General features: G+C 34.1%; 1 protein-coding gene across 5 annotated transcripts in view; it reads right to left on the bottom strand.

Moving 5' to 3' along the window:
* LOC123685032 (potassium channel subfamily K member 1-like) overlaps positions 1 to 22,128 on the bottom strand; it is a 79,536-nt gene that overhangs the window by 1,042 nt on the left and 56,366 nt on the right. For 4 of the 5 annotated variants that reach the window (XM_045624627.1, XM_045624602.1, XM_045624618.1 and 1 more), the window contains 4 exons: positions 15,971 to 16,111; positions 9,619 to 9,828; positions 2,302 to 2,490; positions 1,311 to 1,618 (listed from right to left, as the gene is read on the bottom strand). In XM_045624627.1, the coding sequence (XP_045480583.1) occupies positions 1,335 to 1,618; positions 2,302 to 2,490; positions 9,619 to 9,828; positions 15,971 to 16,111 (824 nt within the window). In that variant the 3' untranslated portion in view covers positions 1,311 to 1,334. Of the gene's footprint in view, positions 1 to 1,310; positions 1,619 to 2,301; positions 2,491 to 9,618; positions 9,829 to 15,970; positions 16,112 to 20,929; positions 21,486 to 22,128 lie in introns of those variants that run through there. The other variant, XM_045624593.1, reaches the window with a different exon arrangement.

Raw genomic sequence — 22,128 nt, 5'->3', positions numbered from 1 at the left:
GTTGAAAAATTTTAAAAATCCAAACAGTCATATTTGAGAAATCCCTAGACGGTTTTTATTTTTTTTTTAGCGAACTTAACCTCACCATTCGAGATCTGAACTTATAGTATAGGGTGTTTCATTGGGAAACGGAAATACTTCACAGGTGCATTGGTGGCACCAAGGCGGTTCTAGAGATACCCCATTTATTGGGTCTTACTGTCTTCGTAGTCGAGATACAGGGTGTTTTATGAATTTTGCCCGTTTCTTTCTGAGGCCATATCAAACGAATCACATGGTATATTTTCTTCATATTTGGCAAATATGTTCCTAATTGAGAGCCCAAACGTATTATGCAATAACCGCCTTGAAAATCCAGGTCCGGGTTAACAAAACATTATGAATCGTTTGAATCCTCGAAACAACACCCTGTACATCGGAATTTTGAAAATCTGTTTCAATATTCGGAAACACCACTAAAAACTAAACTGAGACGTGTACTTCAAATTTTCGCGTAGATAGTTTTACTGCACAAATTTTCAACGTAAAAGTGAAGTTTTTAAGAACTTGGATAACTGAAAGTGGTTTGAAGTGACTTTTAACAATGAATTATCAAAAATATTGAGTCCATAATTTTTTCAACATTACTTTGTAATTCAATTTTACATTGATTTTCGTTTTTATAGCTGTATACTATTTCAGTTTCTATTTATTGAGAATTGAGTTGCATTAGGTTGATATCGTATATTTTGGAACACTTATGAACAAAGAAACATAATAACAAAATAATTAGCTAGCCAGAAAATGAAAAACTATCGAGATGTGATTTGGAAAGCAGCTCGAGATATTCTGAAACGAGCAAGAAAATGTTCAGATCAAAATGGAGGTAATTTCGAGCCGTTTTTGTAGTAATTTTTCGAATTATTTTTTTGTTCATTATTTATTCAAAATATACGATATCAACCTAATGCAACTCAATTCTCAATAAATAGAAACTGAAATAGTATACAGCTATAAAAACGAAAACCAATGTAAAATTGAATTACAAAGTAATGTTGGAAAAATTATGGATAATATCGCTACAAAGCATTGATCTATTTCAAAGATATTCGTGAAAAATATCCTACAAAAAATCATTAAAACGCAAAACCCTAATTTTGTGGAAATTTATAAAAATACTAGTAAAGTACTGCCTTTCGACGAGAATTGGCATTATTGTAATAGTCCTAACTTCTGCTGATTAAACAATCGTTCTGGCAACAACGCGCATTATTTTTGTTTATATTGACAGGTGGTGTTCCTTCTTAAAAACTATAATTAGATGTACTGACCATTCGGTAACTTTGAATACCTCTTCAGGGCATGATCGAATCTCTGTTTGGAACAGGCTCATCTGGACTTGGACTATCAGCTCTTCTCGATCTCACCCTCACCACCTGACGGTGACTACCCTCATTAGGATCTGGCAAAACGTTGCTGCTGGCCCCGCCATACTGCATATTCATACCGGATCCAGCCAGAGGCTTCTTCTCTGAATTCTCAGAGTTGGATGTGAATAGAAATCCGAGATTGAGCTGGGGTATATCGTAGAAGACTGCCAGAGTCACCATTAGGTAGGTGATGCCCAAATATAAAAATACTGAAACATAAAATTTCGGATTATTGAACTGTATTATTTGCATATTGCAATACTCTTCAATTTGCATGGCCTATTAGAATAATCTGCAGGTTGCTGCTCATTTTTTGGTCTCCCTTGATGTTCATTAGGAAAAACGAAAAAATTTGTTATAAGATGACTAGCAAAATACTAATTTGAGGAAAGATGTGAAGGACTCCTCTAACGAGTTGGTGAACACATTTGCTGAAAACTCCTTTGAAAAGGTCGATGTGTGTATTGCTGACTAAGCCCGCTTAGGCGATATAATTTTCATCATCTTGGAAAGTTATGACAGTCAAGATTAACTGCTTTTGTTTCATAGCAATAAGGTCTGTATATAATCTTCTTTTGTACACATATATAATCTTCAAATTTCGCACGCAGTTTGATCTATACGCGTGGACTGAAGTTAAATTGAGTATGATAAAAAAAATCAGTAGACTTAAGGGGCCTAGTAATGCTCAATTATAAATTTTGACTTATTTTCATATTTATATTCACAATAACTTAGTCATTTTTATTGTAACTTTTTTGTGGAAGATGAAAAACCTCAAAGATGTGTAATTATAACTTAGTCATTTTTATTGTAACTTTTTTGTGGAAGATAAAATATCTCAAAAATGTGTGATTATAACATTGACCTTAATGGTTGAATAATTACTCACCTGTTGTTCCTATTTTATAGAGAGGCCTGTAGGGCTGATTTGGGGAGTCACCAGGTATGTAATCTCCTAGACCAATGGTGGTGAGTGAGATAAAGCAATAATACAATGAGTCCATGTAATCCCAATTTGGTTCTATTCTAGCGAAAACGGCTGCTGGGAGCAGCAAGAACACCACAATCAGAATTATAACTGAAAGAAAATCGGTGTTAGACCAAAAGATAAACAATCTGGAACAACATAAGTTGGATATTTGTTTAGTTGACTATTTTATCAATATCATTGGAAAATGGGATGGGTAATTTCGAATGCCGAGAAAAAAATGTATACGGTTGTCGGCAGATGCTGTCAATGCTGTCAGCAAAGCACTTGACCAGTGTAGTGGAATATCAAAACCTCAGCTGAAGCTTAAGGCTTCTGTAAATATTTCGAAAATAAGTGAGGAAGGGGCTTATGTAGTATTATTGAACATCCATATAACTACTATATTAAAAGTCTTAGGAAGCTGAAATCCTATGCATCATGTACGTGTTGCGAAAGAGGCTTTTAATTATACAGGGTCATTCAAAATTCGATGAGTTACCGAGATCTACAAAAAAGGTTGAAACTGCATTTTTTCAAATGGAATTTCCTTTCGAATTAGAAGCGAGTTTCTATGAAAGTTACATTATTTTGCAATATTTTTGTATTAGGTATCTTTGAAATGAACTAAAATGGATGGTAACGATTCAAATGAAGTTTTGATGAAATTGTTTATTTTTCATGGACAATGTGACCAAATTTCAGAGAGAACATGCCAGAATGTTCAATGAAATGTTTCCCGATGAACAACCACTGAACGAAATGGTATGCTATGATTTGCTGAGAATGATTATGCGGTAAAAATTACCAAATCATAAATGACATTTTAGAATATGTTTATTCTTCGAACGATTCGGTGGTACTAGCCAAAAAAGAAAAAAATTTAGTCTCTGATGCATGCACAGTGGCGGAAAACGAGAACGACTCTATAAGCAAGTTTTTGTTGTTTTTTTTAATTGACTGAAATAGGCTTTGCTCATCTTATTAGAAATGACCTCAATAAATTCCAGCGTTTTGGTTGTCAACGACTTTGCGATACAGCCATAGATCATAGATCAAATTAATGATACGCCTTTGGAAAAACGCACATTTACATAGAACGTTTTAAAGTTGAAGTGAACAACAAAAACAACAAAATGGGACTGCTGTTTCCAAGTTATGAATATCAGAAATTTATGCCAATTTTCATGTATCACCCTCATGGCAGGTGCGAGCAATTTTGGCGCCTGAAGCAAAGAATTTTTTGACGCCCCTGCTGAAAAAGTATCAATAACAACATGATTTCCTTCATGAACACAACCGCCCCCCCACCAAAAAACATCACCTGCTCGGATGATAATACAGAACTTTCTACTTCCGATGAAGAATCTTGTGATCGCGCTTAAAAAAATTGAATTCTAGTGAATGAAAAACATCGAAATATTTAAATATATAATATTATGCCGGGTTTTTCAAGGTTTTTCAATTAAATAAAACAGCTACTTCCGCTGTTGGTATCTTGATTTATTCCTGGATTTCTTCGACGCCGATGAACAATGCGTATGTAATATATCTGATTTTCACATCCACAAGACACAGCGTACGATCAATGAAAGATTACCTATCACAATACAAGATACAAAGGGCGGTAGGACATGCAAAGCTTCGAAAACTAAATGGGATTAGAAACATGTGTTCCGCTGAAAACATTTGGCATTTAACAGTAACTAGTTTCGAATGCAAAATCGTAGGAATTTTCTATATGTGGAATGTGATAATTCGAAAGGAAATATAGTGGTGTTTTTCGTCTTTGTGCAATACATTTCACCCCTCTTTCAATTAGGGTGATGGGCAATGCTGCTTATATTGGTTGGGTTGCCATTTGTTATTTATTGAACAGGCGGTTTAGTAAAGACGGTTTGAAGACTTTTATTGCAGGTAATGTTGATAAACGCAGCGGAGCGGGCTAACCCCATGTTGTTTTTAAGAATCAATCTTTTAGAGATATAAAAAAGCAGCCACAAACTGGACTTAATTGCTTCACCCCTAACGCCGGCCCTAATCACCCTGTATCTCCGAAACCTGCATTCACCACTAGTCAACCACTCATGAAATACCCTGTATTTAGGAATAAATCATATAAATCATATTCTTTCAGCCAAACATTTTGATTTACAGCTCGAAGAGGAATTTCCATAGTGTGAATATTGAATGAACGTCAGTCGGACATTTTTCCATCGATTTTCTGCATACCCGAGTAAGAATATACTTTCAAGCTCGCACGCACAACCTCTAAAGGGTAACGATTCTGAATTGTTGAATATCTTTCGTTCAAATAGGGACGCCAAAGTGGTTTATTCTATGGGCCGTCGTGTCCCATTACCACTTGACAGCTTTTCCATTCTGTCGACAGCACGCATGATTTATATGTGATTAATCCGAGCTGGAAAAATCTGGAATACGTTTCCTTCCACAAATTGAACATACGACAGAAGGATTTGAGGTTGGAAGGGTTTTGATATATAGATGTTAGGAATAATCCTTTCGGGGTAACTGAAAATTTGAGTAAAACTACTGTCCACTTCACGAAATGAAGAATATTTCGCTAAAAAAATTAAATTATTTACAAAAGAATGATGATAAACTATACCTACACACCGGCAAAATTAGGGAAACGAGCAAAATCTCAACGAATGTAACGGGTGTTTTTTTTCGAGGTATATAACTTTAAGTTGGCATTACTGTTCAAGATGGCGACCGATTTTACAGCTGTCAAATGATTTATTCTCAGTTTGGTTTGGCAATTCATCATGTATACTCACGCCTGAACAACGCTTGCAAATAGTGCAATTTTATTTCGAAAATAATGGTTCTGTGCGGAATACGTATCGCGCACTACGTCCATTAGCGATGAAGCGCACTTCTGGTTGAATGGCTACGTCAACAAACAAAACTGCCGCATTTGGAGTGAAGCTAATTCTCAAGTCTATGTCGAAACACCGTTACACCCAGAAAAACTGACTGTTTGGTGCGCTTTATGGGCTGGTGGAATCATTGGTCCGTATTTCGGTATGGAGCCATGATTACTAACTTTTTCATTCCTCAATTGAACAACCATGATGTCCAGGAGCTGTGGTTCCAACAAGACGGCGCAACATGTCACACAGCTCGTGCCACAATCGATTTATTGAAAGACACGTTTGGTGACCGCCTAATTTCACGTTTTGGATCTGTGAATTGGCCTCTTGTGATCTTGTGATTTAACACCGCTAGACTACTTTCTGTGGGGCTATGTAGAGTCATTGGTCTATGCGGATAAGCCACAAACCCTTGACCATTTGGAAGACAACATTCGCCGTGTTATTGCCGATATACGGCCAAAAACGTTGGAAAAAGTCATCGAAAATTGGACGTCCAGATTGGACTACATCCGAGCCAGCCGTGGTGGTCATATGCCAGAAATCCTATTTAAAATGTAATGCCACAAGATTATCTTGCGGATGAATGAAATTCATGTCAATCGAATAATCCATCGTTGCTTTATTCCAATTTAAAGTTCTATAGCTCTAAAAAAACACCCTTTAGTTCATTTTCTCGTGAACCCTTTGTCCTATTTCAGCAAATATTTTATTGAATCGTAGTTTGATTTCTCGGGAACATAAATGTTCAGATGCCTTCCTTAGTTACTTTGTATTATGTTATACATGATGAAACATGGGTGACTGACCATGGCCTAGTGGTGAATGCAGGCCATCCAGGCCTTTCAGAAAAGTTGCTTGTTTTGTATCCTAAGACTGTTAGTTTCGGAGGTACAGGGTGATTCATGAAAATTGACCTAAATTTCTGATCTCCATAACTTGGGAATCATCAGTCCAATTTTGTTCAAATTTTGTGGGTTTATTAACTACGTGCAACCCTTCGAAACGATCAATGTAATTCCAATCTTTTCAGGTCAGTATTCAGATTATCGACTTTTTCCTTCAGACTTCGAAATCTATAGTTTTTACACGTTTTAGGGAAATATCGTTACTGGTATGAAAAAATACATAATTCAGTCTGAAGAACTCAATTTTTACTTTGGATGGCACACTTTTTTCAAAAGAGTAGCAAACGAAAGAATTCATGTGCTACGTAAATTTTTTGAAATACGGTCTTGTTTTTTCTTTTGTGATAATATTTGATGTTATCTGATAATTTATTCGGATATTATAGCTTTCTGTCCAATTCTCTTCCTTTGTAAACCCTCAGCACCTACTGATTGTTATACCTAACAGGCTGCTTAAAATAGTAATTAGAAGTATTCTTGATGAAATTGTAAATCCTTTTGAAACTAGATATTGAATTGAAAACAATTTGATGTAAACGATATTGAAAAATGTGTACCGTAAGTGTTTTATATAAAAAATAAGTCTTAACAATTATTTTTTGAGAAAATTTATAGCTATTCATTTTATTTCATAAGAGTAGGTATTGAATGAGAAGTATCGAAAGAAATTCTGGAAAAGAAATCTTTTCTGGATATTTCCTGGCTCTCATTAAGATATTATTAATATGCCTTCGCCAATATCGCATTTTCTCTTAGATCTTCCCCAGGCTTTTTTCCGTGAAGTGATTTCAGTGGCATATAACTCATCTTTTAAATGACTTCACAGAAAGTAATCGAGAGGAATTAGGTCCCGTGACCTTGGTGGCCATTTATTTGCATAGTTGTCATTCAGATACTGGGTTACACAAAATCCTTTCGAAATACTCATTATTGGTATTATTCTGAGCCATATGGTTCAATTTTTTATCAAATTATTTGTTTTGACAGCTATGTTGAGGAGCATAAAATGTCTTTCCTTTGCAGTTTTCCGCCGAAACATCACAATAATGGCGCGATACATGGCCAACTACGTCCATTTCTGTTCCTGGTATCATATTTTAATATGAGACACAATCCTCAGAATAACAGGAAGGATAATAAATAATATCTTGATTATAGAATATGAAGAAATTAAAGTATTTCATTTCCAAAATTTCTTTTGATACTTCTCTTTCGATATGATGTTATGAATTGAAATAAATATGTATAAATTTTCTCAAAAAACTGGACTCATTTTTGCTGTGAAGCAAATATAATCAGGGTTGTTACATTTTTCAAGATGGGTTACGTCATTTTGTTTTAAATTTAATATCTAGCTATTCACAGATTCATCAATCATACTTCTAATTGATATTTTAAGCAGCCTGTGCAGCCTCAGTAGGTGCTGAGGGTTTACAATGGAAGAAAGTTTAACAGAAAGCAATAAATCCCGAAAAGTTATTAGATAACATTAAATACTATCACAAAAGGAATAAAAACAAAACAGTATTTCAAAAAAGTTACATAATAATTACAAAATTCCTTCGTTTGTTACTCTTTTGAAAAAAGTGTGCCATTCAATGTAGAAATTGAATTCATTAGACTGAATTATGTATTTTTTCATGCCAATAACGATGTATCTCTGAAACGTGTAAAAAATTTAGATTTCGAAGTTTAAAGGAAAAACTCAATAATCTGAGTACTGCCCTGAAGATATTGAAATAACATTAATCGTTTGGAAGGAATCCATTAACAATGATGAGTGAATTCATCAACACAATTAACCTCTTCATGAAATTCGTACACTTTTGGTTCAGTGAAACAAGTGAAATTAACTTCAAGAGCTTTGTGATTCAAAACATTAATTTCTCTTTCAACAATGGGACTATATAAAATACTGTAATTTTTCTGATTACTAACTCTTTGCCGAGCTTAAAAAAATGCTCCAGGGAAAATACGAATGGAGTACATGCACCACTTTTGAAGGTGACTATGTTGACGAATCAAGATACATTTTCAAGAAAAAATATGTTTTCACTGGTTAGGCCCGGGAGTAATATAATGTACAGGGTGTCTCAAATTCGGTGCTCACTGAAAGAATTTCAAAAACTTTCTCGAAATAATAAGATATCAGGAAGCAGATCATATACAGGGTGTTTCCTAAACATGCGGCAAAAATTCAGGGGGTTGTTCCTTGGACTATTTTAAGCATGTTTTGTCCTTGGATGATTTTTGAAAAACCTCTTTGTTTCGAAGATACAGGGCGAACAACATTTTTCATATTTTTAAAATTAATAATAGTTTAAATAAAAATGGGTACCGCACTGTGTTTACTAAGTAGGTACAATTTATTTTTAAATTTGTTTAACAACATTCCAATTACTAAAAACGGCCAGTTTTTTGACTAAAAATTGATAAGTGCAGATGGTAAAGGAATACAGATTAAACACGGTTTTCATTTGAATTCGTTTTGTGATGTATTATTATTATTATTTGTTTTTGAAAGGGTTCGGCAGTCAATGAGGAGAAGATTGGATGCTTGTATGCTGGCTAGAGGTGGTCATTTTCAACAGTTTTTGTAGGTTGAGTTGAATTTTCATGTAATTTTTCATAATAAAATGTTATTATCTGAAATCTTGTTTCCCCTATATCTTCGAAACAAATAGGTTTTTCAAAAATCATCAAAGGACAAAATATTCTTAGAATAGTCCAAGGAACAACCCCCTGAATTTTTGCCGCATGTTTAGGAAACACCCTGTATATCTAGATTCGTTCTCGAGTTACAAGGCGTTTCTGAAAAACAACTATTTCAAATATTTCGCGCTATATCTTGGTTTCTGTTTGATATACTGCAAACATTGTTAAACTTTTTTAAAGAAAATTTTATGATTTATATGATACTCATAACATATCATTTAAATTAATTTTACCGTTTTAGAGATATAGAGCAAAGTTGGTTGTTCTTAAATACCATATTTTTCAACGCAGTTTATTTATTTCGAACAGAAAAAGAAGATATAGCGAAATATCTGAAACAGCAATTTTCACTCGAGAAGATATATTTATGATCTGCTTTCTGGTATCTGATTAATTTGAAAAAAGAACTCGGGGGTCCTTGAAGATTTTCTCTCTATGTCTTATAAGTATAGTTCTCGAGATGCTTTCAGTGATCATCGTCTCCCTGTACTATTAGGGATCACTTCCATCCCTACCAGAGGATACACGTTTATAATTGAATGTCAAAAAGAACTAGAAATATCTTCCCGCATATATTTCATTTTCGGTTCACTGAATGACACAGACAACGTGAATTTCTGCTGTTGGCAGATAAATTCGATAAATTCACGTTGTCAGTGACATTTAGTAAACAAGGGGTTTACATTGATATTGATATTTGTTTATTCCCTCTAACTTACCCATTACGGAGAGATGCAGCAACCGAATATTGAAAGGCTGATATAAGTGTCCTAGTCTTGAATTCAACCACTGCAGAAGCCATATTGTAGGAACTAGTATTCTAGTTACCAGAGCTGATAACAAAACTAGCGTCAGAGGTATTCCTATCACGGCATAAACGATACAGAATATTTTTCCTGCTTTGCTGAGAGGTGTGACGTGACCATATCCTGGAAATTAAATGAAATTATTAAAACGCAATTGTCAATTCTCTGAAAGTATTTGAAATGCTTTTTATATGAGGGTTTTCGACAATGTTTTGTTTACCCGCCAGTATGAAAAATTAATATTTTGGCTTTAGAAATTCAATCGGCCAATTCAATTGATTGAATTCAGTTGAATTCATTCAAAATATCCCATGGTTTTGATAAAAAAAAGGTCAGTTATCTGGATACGTGTAAGCTTCATATCTTATCAATATTATTATATTATTATATTATGTATAGGTAGTTGAATATCTATTTTAATCAGATTATTTTAAGGATAAAAGGTATCTACCTAAAAGTACCTTTCGAAATGTATACTGTGAAAATTTCAGAAGTTGAATAATTTTTTTCTCAGACTTGAATTCGATAGAGATGATGAAAGAATGCAGCTAGAATGATATATTCTCGCACGATTTTGTTCTACAAGATGTGGAAGAATGAACGGAATAACCACAGAATTAGAGAAATTTATTTCTCTAATTCTGTGGTTATTTCGTTCATTCTTCCACATCTTGTAGAACAAAATCGTGCGAGAATATATCAGAAACGCACTGTTTTCATGGTTATATTTTATTATTATATGTTGGTACTCCGAACTTTCCGCCACGGCTTTATCTGTCAATTCATCAATTTGCCTTAAAGAAATCAGTTCTGCGAACCAACATTTTTCGATGCAAAAATCACTAAATGATATTTATGGAAATATTTCATTAATTATTATTATTATTATTATTTCAATAAGAATGCAATGAAATAGAGAAAATAATGTATAATACTCGTACAGAAGGCCCATTCTACCACTCGTTCATTCAAAAACTCGCCACTTCGTGGCTCGTTTTTGAATTTTGAACTCGTGGAAGAATATCAATGCCTTCTGCACTTGTATTATAAATAACTATTTAAAACTTATTTGAATTGATACGAAACAAGTGAAGAATTTGGATTTTGCTTTCAGTCTATATGCAAAACCTTCTTGAACTTTTCTCTTTTTATATTCTGCGCGCACCTACATGCAATCAAATCTCATGAAAAGTTTGATAGGAAGCCGAAGATTTCAAGTGCTGAGACGCGATGGGGAAAGTTTTGGTATAATCCTCTAACGATGAAATTTTTATCTTACTCATCCGTGGAATCGTCCAAAAATTTAATTCAGTTGCACGTTGACATAAGACACAGATGTCAAAGTTACGTTGGTCCATCATTAGACATTTTTAAATGAACTAACGTAATAATATTATGGAATAAAAGTAATTCTGTGAAACCATTTGTATAAGAAGGCGCTTGTCCAGCATTATTTCTGTTCAGGGTAAAAAGGATCTGAATTCACGATCCTCCTAAAATTTTGCATCAATATTCGAGTGATTATTTCGCATATTCTAACTGAATTTCAACCTAGGCGGATGGTTGAGGAAATATTGTTTTTTTCGGGCATAAACATCGATGGCGCCTACCTCAATCATCTGAGATTCGCAGACGATATAGTCTTGTTGAGCACAGACATTCAAGAACTGAACACCATGCTAAATCAGCTCAACGAAAAATCTAAACGAATAGGCCTAAAAATGAACCTAAATAAGACCAAGATAATGAGCAACAATGAAAATAACATTACCATCGATAACGTTACCATAGAAAATATGGATCATTATATATATTTGGGTCATAAAATCAAATTAGGCAAAGAAAATCAAAGTGTGAAAATAAAACGCAGAATCCAATTGGCATGGGTGGCATTCGGAAATATGAAATATATCTTTAAAGACAAAGAGGTACCCATCAACCTAAAGAAAAAAGCTTACCACAGCTGCATCCTACCTGTTTTTACCTATGGCTTGGAAACCATGGCAATAACCCAAAAAGCAGCAGAACAACCTAGAGTTGCACAAAGAGCCATGGAGGGAATAATGTTGGGAGTTACCTTGAGGGACAGAATTCGAAATAGCCAGATACGTGATAGAACCAAGGTAACAGATGTTATTAAAAGAGTAGCAAGCCTAAAATGGCAATGGATCGGCCATGTGGCGAGACAGGAGCCGGACAGATGGACCCAGAGGGTGATACTATGGAGACCAAGAGGGACAACAAGAAGTGTGGGCTGACCTTAAAAAAAATGGATTGATGACGTCAGAACAGTAGCGGGAGGACAGTGTATGAGATTGGCAACAGATCGTGTGGCATGGAAAAACCTGGAAGAGGCCTATATCCGACAATGGATGGACAGAGGCTGAAGAAGAAGATGTTTCTCTCAGGATGTTCTTCTCGTTATTCAGGTTCTATTCTCTATGGTTCTGATTTCGCATGAAGCTTGATACTTCTTTTTCATTTCTACATGCGAAAATTCAACTTGGTGGGATTTGTGTCACTATTGAGTACTTTTTTCTGATATTCTCTTTAAATTTTTTCAGGTTCTGCTGATATAATCTATTTCTAAAATTGCAAATTCCCAGGTTTTGCTGTTAACGTGTTTCCGGTCGAACGATAACATTGAATTTAACCATGGATTCGTCATATGTGCGTCTAACCTTATCGTTTGAGGCCATTTTAGGCTCAAAATTAAACATTGCAGACATTGTGAATATTGTGATGAAACAGTAAGGCTATGTTCGTTTTTTCAACCTTTTTCAAGACTTTTTGTATAATATTTTATGTGAAAATTCATGAGAAAATAAATGCTTGTTCGGAAAGTTATATCATGCATATATTTATTCTTCAATAAAAATTCATCTGATTCTTTTTCTTCCATTCCAAGAAAATTAATAAATAATGACTTACCGCAATGACAAACTCTTCAAAATGAATAATAGTGAAAACCTCACATTAGGCCAATTGAAAAATCCCCGGTCTGATATGATTTTAAGTTAGTTCCAACCTTCAAACGAGTCAAAATTTGATAGCAGTCCGACCATTAGTTTGTGAGATATTACATGCTGAATGTAGCTACTTTTGTTATTTGAAAAAAGATGGAAAAAAATAATTTCGTATGCTGATTGAATATTGCTTTTTGAAGGGAAAAATACAACTGAAGCAAAATCTTAATTGGCTTGATGAAGAGTTTCCGGAGTCTGCACCCCTGCAACTATCATTGATTGGTATGCTAAGTTTAAACATGGTGAAATGAGCACTGAAAACGGCGAATGCAGTGGACAACCAAAAGAGGCTGTCACCGACGAAAAAATCAAAATAGTTCACAAAACAATTTCAAAAGACCGTAAAGTGAAGTTGATCGAGATAGCAGACATTGTGAAGATATCATCTGAATGTGAACATCATATCATTCACGAATATTTGTACATGAGAAAGCTGTGTACATAATGGGTGCCTCGCGAGCTCACAATCGATCAAAAGCAACAACGAGTTAATGATTCTGAGCAGTGCTTGAAGCTGTTTAAGTGCAATGAACTTGAATTTTTGCGACGATATGTGAGAATAGATGAAACATGGCTCCATCATTTCTCTTCGGAATACAATCGATAGTCAGCTGTGTGGACGAGCGAGGAAAAACACAACAGTCAGCTGGCAAGGTTATATCATCAGTATTCTGGGATGTGCAAGGTATAATATTTATTGATTACTTCCAAAAGGGCCAGATCATCAAGACAATGCGCCGTGTCACAAATCAATGAAAACAAATTGCCAAACTGCATGAATTGGGCTTCGAATTGCTTCTGCATCCACCGTATTCGCCAGATCTGGCCCCCAGCGACTTTTTTCTGTTCTCAGACCTCAGAAGAATGTTCGGTGGAAAGAAATTCAGCGCCAATGGAGAAATAATCGCCGAAACTGAGGCCTATTTTGTAGCGAAAGACAAATCGTACTACGAAAATGGTATTGAAAAGTTGGAAGATCGCTATAATCGCTGTATCGCCTTCGAAGGCAACTATGTTGAATAATAAAATCAAATTTTTTCAAAAAAATGTGTTTTACTATGGTTGTTCTGGGACTTTTCAATTGGCCTGTTAAATAGACACATAGACGCAAGATTGTAAGATTCTTCTTTGGAAGAAAATAATTCCTATTACTTTTGATACACCCTGTATCCCCTGAAGTAGGTGGATTTTAATCGAATTAAGGTTTTAAAAATTTCTTTATTTATACTAATGAGGTCAATTTGTTAATTGGAATTCTGCGAATGAGGAACTTCTTCATTTGAACCAATCCGAAAGGAATTGAAATATTATTGCGGTGTTCTTTATCAGATTATTCTACCCGAGTCTCTTCGTCAAAATGTAGGACAATGGACAATTAATTTCTTGCAGACTATTATTCATCTATCGAATTACCGCCCAGAATTGATGAAGTCATTCCAATTAGGTCATTTTGTGATAAATCTTTATCAAATCTTATAATGAACCTATTATTATTGGCGGTAGAACGATTTCTATCGAAGTGTGGACAAAGACTACATCGGACGTTCAGAAAAAAAAAACCTCTCACCGATGCCTAGGAGAATTAGAATAAAAACTTCCAACAAAAAAAAATCATTTCAAAAAACTATCTTCATTTTCGAAATATGTACAAGGTTGATAAATAAGTGAGGTAAGCGGCTATATCTCAGGATCCACTCATCGTAGAGACTTGCGGTAAAAATTTTTACCACTAAAATGTACTGTACAGAAAACACACTGGAAATTATTTAAAGTTCATACCTCTACCGCTAAGGGGAGTAATAGCTATCGTCGAGTAGAAAAATGAATTTTACTAGAAAATGTTTCAAGTCAAGTTGAAGAAAAAATATCATCACTGTAATCCTTGGAAAATTCTCTATCTTTTTTAAATTATCACTTTCGATCACTTTCAGACGAGATCTAATTCGCTCAAAAATTAAGCCAAACTGAAGTTACAGGCATTTCAATCAGTCAGATTTCCCCCTTTCCCCTACCCTTATTTGATGTCGTCAAATCGAAAGTGATAATTTAAAAAGATAGAGAATTTTCCAAGGATTACAGTGATGATATTTTTTCTTCAACTTGATATGAAACATTTTCTAGTAAAAATCATTTTTCCCCCTAGCGGTAGAGGTATGAACTTTAAAACAATTTCCAGTGTGTTTTCTTATACACTTTAGTGGTAACAATTTTTATCGCAAGTTTCTACGATGAGTGGATCCTGAGATATAGCCGCTTACCTCGCTTATTTGCCCACCCTGTACAGTGAATTTAAAGAAAAAATTCATGGCTCTATTTTCCAACAGAATTTTCGCTCAGAATTGCGGTAAATAGTGTCGTGAACTTGTGACGCTCTTAACCGCAGTTCTGAGTGAAAATTCAGTTGGAAAATAGATCAATAAATATTTTTAAAGATTCACTTTAAAGGGGTACTAGAGGGATATCGAAAATCATTAGAAATACAAGGTGGCTGAAATTACAAAAAAGTTGCGTTATTCAGAGATGGGTGTGTTGGTGCAAACAGATCCAAAATATTTCCAATGGTTCCTGAGATATCTCGAAAAAACTAAAAATCGAGATTTCCTTTTTTTTTCTGTATAACTCATTTGTTTTGGAGATAACTTCACGAAATTTGGTTTGTAGCCATTATCCAATATAGAGATTCTAATGGCGTCTTCAGATTTTTCCGTTTTTCATTGTTCTAACCCTTTATTTTAAAATGAAGTTATTTAAAATAAATGATTTTTTCTCTTGAAAATTTTTCATTCTGATTCTCCTGGGCCTCTTTGAAGGATAACGTTTTTTGTAAACGGTACCATAATATTTCGTGTTCTACTAATTTGATTTCGATCGAACTTGGTATGAGTATATGCGTTTAGATATCAATGGTTCTATAGAAATTTCAGCTCTTTTGAATATCTATCTATTCGGTGTGCGTTGTGCATGCATAAATTAGTTCTTCTCAGTAAATTACAATTTTACAATACCAAAAAAACGTATTATAAAGGGGAAAGTTTTAGGAGTCACACCCATTAGAAGATTTTTTTTATTTATAACCCGTTTTTTCAATATTCTATGAGATACGAATAATCAACAAACTATAATTCGAACTTTACATTCTTTCATTGAATAAAATAGAAGTTTCCTACTTTTGTTGAAATTTTAATATATTCATCTCGGTTACCTCAATCAAATATGAGACTTCAAAAAATGTAACTCACCTATTGTAGTCACGACAGTGCTAGTAAAGAAGAAAGACTGCCCAAAACTCCAGTTAGATTCTCCAGTAGCATTTTTTGTAGCAGAGACCCCCCTATTACTGGCTGCGACAACCTCGCCTATTAGTTCTTCTAGTGCTTGATCTGAAATATTGAAAAAATTGAATATACCACGCCATTCAAGTAGTAGTACTGAGCTTCAAAAGATGCGTGTCATCTAGTCTAGAGTTAAGACTGGATCGAAATATTTAAGGTTAAGATATGCTGAATTTGTTGTTATTTGAAAAAATGAAGTTGCTATCAATATGTTGCCCTCTCTATATATATTTTGTTTTGTGAAATCATTTTAAGAAACACTAGTCCATTTCGTGAAACTTTTGTAGAAATAGTAATTTACGTAACAAGTCCGGAAAATAGGGTTTTTTTGGACGAATAGACAAAATCGCTTACGCTCGTCCTGGAAGTCTGTGAGTCCAAAAAAACCATTTTCGGGCGTGTTGCGTACAATATTTTTTCGGCAACCATGTAGAAAAACACTATCGCTGCTGCTTTCCATATTTTATTGCGATTGCGATCAAAAAACATGCAAATTTTTGACAACTAATTTCATATGAACTGTCAGCCGTTATCTCGGTTGCTATGGATTCTATGATTCTTTCCCGGCCTAGTCTGGAAAGTACGTACTTCCCGGACTAGGCCGGAAAGGAAATGCTACTTTCTCAGAGAAAGAGCGTCCGGGAAGTGAGCACTTCCCGGACGGTTGCCGAAAAACATTTTTTTGTACCTCTTTCTATTAACAAAGTTAAAGTTAAAGGGGGGGTCAAATTATGGTGAAAAACCCAATACATTATTTTTTACCACAAACAAAATTTTTAGAATAGACGAAGCAGCGAGAAGATTGAAGGTAAATTTTAGGCGGAAAGTAATAACTGGAAAAAAAAAGGAGAAGGCACGAGTTTGAATAAGGAGTGGTGGAGTTTAATTGCAATGAAAAAATATTCAATTCATTACTTTCCTTTCTTTACTTCTTCACCCTTTCTAATAAAAATATGAAACAAAACTAATGCCTGTATTCTAACGAAATTTTTTTTAAGGGATGAAGAAGGAATTCGGCAAATTTTTCGAATAATTTTGTCATACATAAATAGTGGAATTCGAAACTTGTAGGCAAATTTATATTAGAAATTTACTATTCTTTTCTTTATATACCAACTTTCAAATCATATTAATTCTTATTCTTATTCAACATTTAATACAGCATAGTTTTACTTTTTTTTCATACATACAATCCTTTTCTAATGAGAATAATCCAAAATTCAAATCAAACTTAGTCAAAGAAAATTGACGAAGAATCAAGTGAGGTGAGAAATTTTTAAAACAACACAAAAACTCCAATATCACGTAAACTATTAATTTTCGGTTATCAATAAATAAATATGGCTCAATCGACAGCAAATGAGTGATACACTAACACCTCTTTCAAGGTTCACGTCTAATTTGATAAAGAATATTTATGAGAAACAGATTATGTATCTTTAGCTTCTAAGGGTTGTAAGTTGTGAAGCCCTTAATGAGCGGTTTTGGACATACTTATTTAAAATATTGCTCGACATTTCCGACTCACATTGTATATTAAGTGAGAGATAAAGAAGGAAAAGAGTTTAATTTGTCGAGTTTCGATAGTGATTCATCCACAATGTTCTATTAGACTTTGTGTAAATTGTTCCAAAAATAAGAAAATCACATTCTATAGAAATTCTATCTTATCGAATAAGTATGTATGATTTGTTTTCGGTATGATTTCTTATGATCTACTCGTGATTGGTACTAATTAGTTTCTTTCTATAACGCATGATGTGAATTTGCAGATATGTTATCTCAGTGCGTTAAGACATTCAAGCAATTTTACAATCGGTCATTTCACAGATTGTCACATCTATTGATTTCACTAGTTTTGAGGAATGCACTTTTGAAATAACATAAACATAAGATGTAGGCTTAAAGTGCCAAAATTTACGGGCCGAATTTCAAGCTTTATCAACAAAAATCCCATGAATACAAATCCAAAACATCGGCTGAAAATGTAATTCTTTTATAAACAACTATGACAACAATGAAGGTATGAAGACAAATTTAACATCAAAAACCATCAAAGTTGACGCAAAATGCATTATTCTCATAAATAAATCTCAGATCTCAGGCTTATCGGTGTTCTCTTTGATAAACTTTTTCTACTTTCATTCCATTTTTTGGGCGGCTCCTTCATGTTTCAGGAATAATATTCATTTTCAATTCTTCAATCAGAATGTTGATTCCTTAGACTTCAGAGTTCAGAGGAATGCAAAATATTGGAGAAACGATTCCTTTATATACTTTTTCAATTTACCTCTGTATTTGAGAAATTCAAATGGAGTTAATGAAAGTAGGCTCTATAATTTTTATACTTCAAGCATTCTTTCGACACTGGGTAATAACTGTGAAGTAATACGTAGAAAAGATGGCTTTTATAAAACAGATTTGTGGATATACCGAAGAGTTCTACAAATCATTTTGTGAATAATGACGAAAAAGTAAAATGAAAATCACGGGGTATTTTTTAGGATATCTTCCTTTAGCAAAAACGACTGGAAGTGACTTGGAAAAATTAGCTAACAAGAAAAAAATGCCTCCCAAAAATATGAGAGTACAGAAAAGGAAGAATGTTTATTATTTCTTACCAATCCTAAAATTTTTAGGTGTACAACTTTGCTTCCGCCGTTTTGCAATAGATAGCTGTAGCGGTAAGTGGTAGCCGAAATGAATTTATCGAAGATGTCGTGCAATAAGCTTAGATATTTGTAAACATAACGTCATCGAAATATTAGTCGATTTGTGTCTGCATCATAAAGTTATTCTCGATTAAACATGTCAGCTTACGAGCCAAATTCTTGTCATTTGCGGGAGATTTTAATTTTCTGCTTCAATATGAAGTGATCTGGCCGGCTAATGCTCATCGAATGCTCTCAAATACCTATTGTGAGGCCGCAACAGAACACGACAATTAGAATAGGACCTGATAACAATGAAATGACAAGTGTATTTACGCTTGTTTTAGAGCGTACACATATCAATAGACACGAATGAAACTTTTGAATTTATTCCCTTGAATAATTGAAATTGGACATAATTATGTACTAATATTTTATGCTGTACTTTATATAAAAATACATATGATATATTTCTGCCCATCAAAGACATGAATGGAATGATATAATCGCCTGTTTAGTAAACACTTTCTGAATATGTTTTTCTTCGTTGTCACTTGTCAGAGCTTTCATTTTCTACTATTATAGAAGATGTAATTTTGGCAAATTAGCGACTTTCCCAATTGTTACCACCTATCTTAAAACAAAGAATGTTGGTTATAGAGCAAAGAATTAAGGAATCAGATATTTTCGTTAGCATTTAAATCAACAAATAGCAGATAATGAAATATATTTGATACTAAAGGTAATTTTAACATAATATTACGATTGCATAATATTTATAAATATCAATTTGATTTGTTTTATTTTCAGGCAGCAACAATTATTGGGTTAGACGTTGCATGTATCGACGGAAAGAAATAACAAAACTGTCAATTAAAGATAACAAGGATGACACATGCTTGTGAGAATGCCAGATCCCAAAACAAAGATTTAGGACTTTTGTTTGTAATTGGGCAAGAAAACTTGCTATTGTTTAGAAAAAATATTTATCTTTACGGCCATCCCATACTGCACATAAAAGATTATATTCGTGAATTACAAAAATAAACAATATTCTATCCAATCTGTTTGTATCCACAGTTTTGGGAATCTCAGATTAAAAATCGACAATGTTTGATTCAGCATGTTGTTATCCACAGTTTTGAGAATATCGTATTAATACTCACAGATAATGGTCGAAACATCACAAATTTGCAGATACCTATACGGTGGCTGGATGTCTACCAAAGTAGGTAACTGAAGGATATATAGACACTTCACTTAAAAACAGAACTTAAATTGCAAAGACCATTCAAAAATCAGATGAAAACAATCAATGTGTAACGCTAACTTCACCTTGTTGTTCTGTCTTCAACAGAAGGATTTAAATATACCAAGCATTTCAAACGAATAGATTCCCTTCAATATTAGCAATTGCTCGAATTTCAATGCCAATGTTAATATAAATGAGAATTAGATTGTTTCTGTTAGTACAGTATCTTCTGTTAAAAAAATAGAGTACGTAACACGTTCAAGAACAGTTTTTTTGGACTCGCCAACTCCCAAAATTTTATCTTCTCGTCCAAAAAAACAGTATTTTTCGGATTTGATACGTGAATTACTATTCCCGCTAGGGATTCATCAAGCCAAGTAGCTTGACATTACAACCAACTACTTGAGTTGAAAATTAAGTTCGTGAAAAATTACATACTTGAGCTTGACTTGACTTGATTTTATAAATTTAAGCCTTGACTTGATATCAAGCTACTTGATATTACTTGAGCTTGATATGCACGCGTTGCAGGGCATATATTTCTGTAATCTCGTTCGCGCTTAGACTAAATAAGGGGATTCCTCGAGCGCCGAGAGACTGATGCATTCGCCAGTGTGACTTTATTAGAGTTTTCTCACATTTCTATGAAATCTGTGGGTAGATTTTGGTAGTTTCAGAAATATCTTTTTCAAACTTGGTCAAAATGGCCAACGATTTTTTATCAACGCCACTAATTCAGCTCCTGTTGAAAGACAATTTTCCAGAGCTCTTACAGTTGAAAAAAAAACCCTCAATAGGTAAGGCGACAAATCTATAAGATGCCTATGTGTCTTACATACTGGATGGAAAATTATGAAATCAAACAAAGCCCGGCGGTTGTTCAGTATTAATAAACTTTATTATTTTATTATTTTTATGTTAATTACTGAGAGAATAAACTAGATCATTGTTGTTATAACTAACCTGGAACACTAGGATACGTCCTCAGGAAAGTCTGGACGACAGATTCAACCTTCATCTTAAGAGCAACCTCAGCTGGCTTCTCGTAGAAACCAAACACTAAAGCACCACATATCAAAAACACCAAATACAAAATCACGTAAACAAAAAAGTATATGGATGTTTTGTAGAACCCAAAAATATACAGATTATCACTGTTAGTGACATCCTCGACTTCTTCTTGTATAGGCACCAGACACTCAGTGGACTGATAGTTGTTGTTGTTGTTGTTGTTTTCTCTCGGCAGTTTCACCGTGTTTCCACAAGAACCGTAGTTGTTAATCACCATCTTCAACCGAAATATCGACACGAGAAAAATAATAAATTACTCAATACTGGGGTAAGATTTTGACGTTGGTTATAAGAATTCGTGAAAAAAGTCCAACGAGCATTTTTCACTTAATACACTTGAGAAAGTCCGTATTTCCATTTTACAACTTCAAAAAAAGAACTGAAAGCATCCACTCCCCAACAACTCTACGAACGGACTCACGAAATGACTGGACCGAGAAAGATTGCTACCATTTACTTATATATATAACGGAGATAAAAATTCTGAGATAAAGGCGTTATTTACTTTCAAATGCGAGATATGAATGCCGGTTGTTTACCTATGTATTTTCCTGTTAATTAGACGTGAACGATTGCTGATAATTTGTTCGTTAGTTTCAAGTGTTTCATGACCGTTGTATTTTTGAAAATATTTATTTTGCTATTTAAAGATTTCGAGATATTTCTCACTATTATCGTTTTATACATTATGGAATAGTTTTCAATAATGCAATATGGATAGTTTAGAAAATCCATCATGAATCATTTACGGATAACGAATGAGAAAAGGCAATAATGTGAATTCAAGAGCCTTTGTTTTGCTCGAAAAGAATTTGTTTTTGGGACATTTTAACCCCCAATCCTCATTCAGTTTGAAGCCCTCTATCTCCACTGAGCCGTTGTCCCTTACGTCACCAATCACATGCTACAAGTGGCGAAACTTCAACTTTCCTCACGAGTGAGAAAAAGGACTTTCTCCACATGTTGCACACTAGACTTTTCGCACAACAGCTATGAAAAGTAGAGTATTCTTCATACCTTACTCAATTTCAAAACTATGTATTGCTCATACTGTGGGAAATATTATTTCTCACGGCACTTTGCCCACACCT

Source organism: Harmonia axyridis, chromosome 1, assembly GCF_914767665.1.
Source record: "Harmonia axyridis chromosome 1, icHarAxyr1.1, whole genome shotgun sequence".
NCBI classification, from domain to species: domain Eukaryota; kingdom Metazoa; phylum Arthropoda; class Insecta; order Coleoptera; family Coccinellidae; genus Harmonia; species Harmonia axyridis.
This window is presented reverse-complemented; position numbering and strand designations above follow the sequence as displayed.